This window comes from Arachis ipaensis, chromosome B02 (assembly GCF_000816755.2).
Source record: "Arachis ipaensis cultivar K30076 chromosome B02, Araip1.1, whole genome shotgun sequence".
NCBI classification, from domain to species: Eukaryota; Viridiplantae; Streptophyta; class Magnoliopsida; order Fabales; family Fabaceae; genus Arachis; species Arachis ipaensis.
In genome coordinates this window covers 88732624-88737862 of record NC_029786.2, presented here as the reverse complement: position 1 = coordinate 88737862, position 5239 = coordinate 88732624, and the positions used below count along the sequence as shown (strand labels likewise).

The following is a 5239-nucleotide window of genomic DNA, read 5'->3' as shown; positions in this document are numbered from 1 at the left end:
CGTGTCATTACCTGAGAGTGAAGTGGTGAAAATAGCAGTTATGGGGTTAGGATTCTATATGCGTTAAAAATTGCTTAATGTGCATATACCTGACTTAGCCTATTTAGCTGAAAGGGTTCGTCAGGTCGAACTTATGAAAAAAGAAAAGGAAAAATATAAGAATGAACAAAAGTTAAGGAGTAAACCTTTTACTTGAAAGGAAAAGGTTGCTTATGTAGCCATGGATTCCTCGGGAGAGGAGTTCGATTTCGAAGCAGAGGTTGATTTGGATGAACTTAAGAAAGGTCCTCCATATGTCTGTTCTCTACTTAAAAAGCTCCCTAGTAATGAAAAGTCGAATGATTCAAAGCTAAAAAGTGGAAAGAAGTATAGTTTTGAAATCTCAAAATCTGATCAGATTTTCGATGTGTTGCTTAAAGATAAACAATTAATTCTACCTGAGGGTATAACTTTACTTTCAGCAAAAGATTTAAAAGGAAAACCTTATTATAAATGTCACCAAGCAACCAGTCATTCGACTAATAGCTGTGTTTGTTTCAGGGATTTGATTCAGGAGGCCATTATGGAAAGACGTTTGAAGTTTGATGATGGGAAAAAAGAGATGAAAGTAGATGCTGATCCTTTCGATGTGGAAGTTGGTTTTGTTGAACCATATTTTGGAGTAAATATGGTTAGGATTCGATGTGGCTCTAGGTGATTTCGAATCACAAGTCTGATCAGTATATCCTCGAGCAGGGGATGGTTTGTTAGATTTCTTGGTGCAGCAAAAGATCAAAGATCAGGACGTATCTCTGTGTCCCCGATGTAATGCTGTATTTGACGCTGAGGCTGCAGCGATCTTTGAGAAAGAGAGGATGAAAAAGGAGTTGGCTCATAGAGAAGAGCAGGCTCGTTAGAGGCAACCAATTTGGCGAGTAGAGGGGCAAAGTTCTAAGGCTCCTCAGCAGAATGCTATCGCACCAATAAGCCGCTCTCAGGCTATAGGTGTCCAGTGGATTCGGAATAGTCAAGAATTCCAGAATCGAGATGCTCAATATCGGCAGAATCCACAATGGGGACATCGAGGGCATCCTCGAAACCAGTATCCCTATCAACGTGGTCGGGCCAGAGGATACCCGAGGGGAAGAGGAAGAAGGAGTCTACCTCAAAGTAAGAAGCCTCAGTCTGACAAAAGCAAGGGGGCAATGTCTTCGGTGCACTCCCGAATAGTCTTTCCCTCTGATGGGGAAACATGCCCAAAGGGTATTCCTTCTCTTGCGAAGTTGGATAAAGGCAAGGAATAGCTCATACTCTAGGCGCAGACAAAGATAAGGATGCCGATTTGGCGGAAGAGTATTTTGAGGAAGAAGATGATGAGATGGTTGGAACTATTTCAATTATTCTGACCGAATACTTGGGTGAGTATGAAGGCGACCCTGAAGAAGATTATGACATGGATGCTGAAGAAGCTTTTTCTTTCATCCGATATGAAGATGAACTAGGGTATTTTCTGAGGCTTTCTGAAAAACAAAAATCTCATCTTCGCCCTCTTTATATTACTTCTACTTTAAGTGGAATTAAAGTAAATAGAGTTTTAATTGATGGTGGAGCAGCAATAAGTCTCTTGCCAGAGAGGATGCTGATGAAAGTTGGTAAGCATTCTGATGATTTGGTTCCCACCAACATTGCTGTGACAGACTTTAGTGGTACTTCTACTCCCGCGAAAGGTCTGGTTACTTTGGGGGTGAAAGTGAGATCTTCTGAGCAAAATATTGTTTTTGTGGTGGTGCCATCGAGGGCAAGTTATAATGCTTTATTGGGCCGAGACTGGATTCACGGTGTTGGAGCTGTACCATCTACTGTGCATCAGAGTGTCCTCCTTTGGACAAAAGATGGAAAACTTGAAATTGTCAAGGCTGATTTGAATTTGTATGTCGAACAGCTACATGTCGATTTTAGGGTATATAGTCCGAAATTGAAGCCTTTAAATGTTGACAGGGTGTTGAATTCTTATAACAGTGAAGGCTGCTATTTGTCTTCAGAAGGCTTGACGGTGAAGCTGCGTTATCCACACCTTGATATGCCCCCAACTGGTTGGGATTGTTTATCTTAGGATGGATTCGAGACGGTATTCGATGGAACATGCTCAAGACGTCTCGAATTACCTGGTAATTTTAAATAATTATATAAGTAATTTCCCTTCAGTAGAGAATAAAGTTGATTTTTCTGATGAAGTTGAATCATTTAGGAATGTAATGTCTTCTTTTAGTAGTAAAAATTTGATGTCTTCAAACGAATTTAGTCATGGTTTAAGTTTTTCTTCATTATGTAATGCAAATGATATTATTAGTCGAACTGTTGATATAATAGTAGAAGTCCATTGTATTGAAACTGAAGCTGTTATTAATCTAGCAAATGATCAAGTTCATTTCATTCATAATGAATCTGTTGATTTCTCTTTCGATTGCATCTATGATTTAGAACCTTTGGATTTTGAAAAATATTCAGTAAAAGATGAGGATCACTTTGACGGGGATTGAATCTCAAGATCCCTTAGAAGAAATTAATTTGGGATCTGTTGATGATGTTCGAATTACTTATATCTGTAAGAATCTTGCGGATTCTTTTCAAACTGAACTTTTCCATCTTTTACATGAATTTAAAGATTGTTTTGCTTGGGATTATCATGAGATGCCTGGTCTCGATCGTTCTCTCGTAGAGCATTGATTAGAATTGAAACTAAATGCTCGACCTGTGAAGTAAACTCCCCGACGTTTTGCTCCAGAAATCAATCCAAATATTAAAGAAGAAATTGAACTGTTGATCAAAGCAAAATTTATTCGAACCGCATGTTATGTAAAATGGGTTTCGAATATTGTTCCCGTAATGAAGAAAAATGGAAAATTAAGGGTGTGCATAGACTTTAGGGATTTGAAGAATGCCACCCCGAAGGATAAGTATTTCATGCCAATAGCAGACATGTTGATCGATTCTGCAGCGAAAAATAAAATTTTAAGTTTTATGGACGGTTACTCAGGTTATAATCAAATCTTCATTGCAGAAGATGATGTGTCCAAAACGGCTTTCTGTTGTCCTAGGGCATTAGGCACTTATAAGTGGGTGGTTATGCCTTTCGGTTTGAAAAATGCTGGTGTAACTTACCAGCGAGCAATGAATGCCATATTCCATGAGTATATTAGGAGATTTATGGAAGTGTATATCGATGAGGTTATGGTTAAATCGATTTCGGTGAATCAACACATTGATCATTTTAAGAGAAGCGTTTGTCACTATGCGGAAGAAAGGATTAAAAATGAATCCTTTGAAATGTGCCTTTGGTGTGTCAGCCGAGAACTTCATAGGTTTTGTTGTTCATAAAAAAGGGATTGCAATTGATAAAAGTAAGGCTGATGCAATATTAGCATTGTCTTCGCCTAAGTAAAAAAAAGAAGTGCAATCGTTCTTGGAAAAAGTGAATTATCTTCGAAAGTTTATTTCGAATCTCTCTGATCGAACTCGAGTGTTTGCACCTTTAGTAAAACTAAAGAAAGATTCACAGTTTGAATGGACACATGAGCATCGACAGGCATTTGAATCGATAAAGGTATATTTATCTAAGGCTCCAATAATGGCAAGTGTTCGTCCACATGAGCCTTTAAAACTGTACATTGCAGCATCTACAAACACAATTGGGTGTATGTTAGCCCAAGATGATGAGGATGGACATGAACGGGCAATTTATTACCTTAGTCGCATTTTGACTGATATTGAAACAAGGTATTCCCCAATAGAGAGATTGTGTCTATCCCTATATTATGCGTGCATGAAATTAAAATGTTACATGGTAGCTAAATCGATGAAAGTTGTGGCGCAAACTGATCTTGTCAAACATATATTGAGTTTTCCAATGTTACGAGATCGTTTGGGGAAATGGATGCTAGCTTTAACAGAATTCGATTTACAGTATGTCCCAGCAAAAGCTGTGAAAGGTCAGGTCATTGTAGATTTTTTAGTTGATAATTCGAATAATCTGAATGACCAGGGAAAAAATGTACTCGACATTAAAGTCAATTATTGGAAGTTGTATTTTGATGGATTGAAGCACAAGGATGGTGCAGGGGTAGGAATTCTCATTATCTCACCAGAAGGAATTCCATCAGAGTTCCTGTTCGAGCTAAAATATCCTTGCTCGAATAATATGGCGGTATGAAGCTTTAATTTTGGGCCTTGAAATCTTGATCGGAAAAGGGGCTTTGGAAGTCCAAATCCTAGGGGATTCTCAGTTAGTCCTGAAACAGTTATCGAAGGAGTTCAAATGTAATAATGAGAAGTTGCAAAAATATCTGGCAACGGCTTGGGAGTTGTTAACTTCTTTTCGAAAAGTTTTCCTGGTTCATATCCCGAGGATCCAGAATGAGATCGCCAATGAGTTAGTCCAAATTACTTCAAAATACAGAGTTGGCCCAGAAACATTAAGAAACATAGCCAATATCCATCAAATTTTGGTGGCTGCAGATGAAAGGGAAGTTTTGTGTGTAGGCGAATGGGCATATGATGATTGGAGGAAGCCTATTGCTAAGTATTTAAAGAATCCTAGCATACCAGTCGATAGAAAGATAAAATTGCGAGCAATGAATTTTGTCTTGATGGCTGATGAGTTGTATAAGAAAGGAATTGACAGGAGTGTTTCGAGATGTCTAAGTCAAGAGGATAAAGACATTGTTCTAGGGAAAGTCCATAAAGGCGTATGTGGTGCTCATCAGGCTGGGATAAAAATGAAATGGGTACTATATCGAAATCATGTCTATTGGCCCTCCATGATTAAAGATTTTATCGAATATGCAAAGGCATGTCAAGAATGTCAAAGGCATGGATCGATACAACAGATCCCAACTTCTGAATTGCATTCGATTATTAAGCCATGGCCATTTAGAGGTTGAACTTTGGATCTAATTAGATTGATTCATCCCCCTTCATCGAAATATCATAAATTTATTTTGGTAGCAATTGATTATTTTACAAAGTGGGTCGAAGCAGTTCCTTTAATAGAAGCTAGGCAAAATGAAATAATAGATTTTATTGAGGAACATATAATCCATCGATTTGGAATTTCTCAAACATTAAGTACTGATCAAGGGACTATGTTTACTGGTCAGCGAATCAATAATTTTGCAGCTTCAAGGAATATTAATATGGTTACTTCAACCCCTTATTATGCACAAGCCAATGGCCAAGTTGAGGCGGCAAATAAAATTTTGAT

The 5239-nt window shown here is 38.1% G+C and overlaps 1 protein-coding gene across 1 annotated transcript; it reads left to right on the top strand.

Annotated features, from left to right (window-relative positions):
- On the top strand, window positions 2866-4919 carry LOC107627566. Its single transcript, XM_016330403.1, has 3 exons — window positions 2866-3261; window positions 3566-4183; window positions 4278-4919. Exons 1-3 carry the CDS (start codon window positions 2866-2868, stop codon window positions 4917-4919), a joined length of 1656 nt encoding a protein of 551 aa, XP_016185889.1.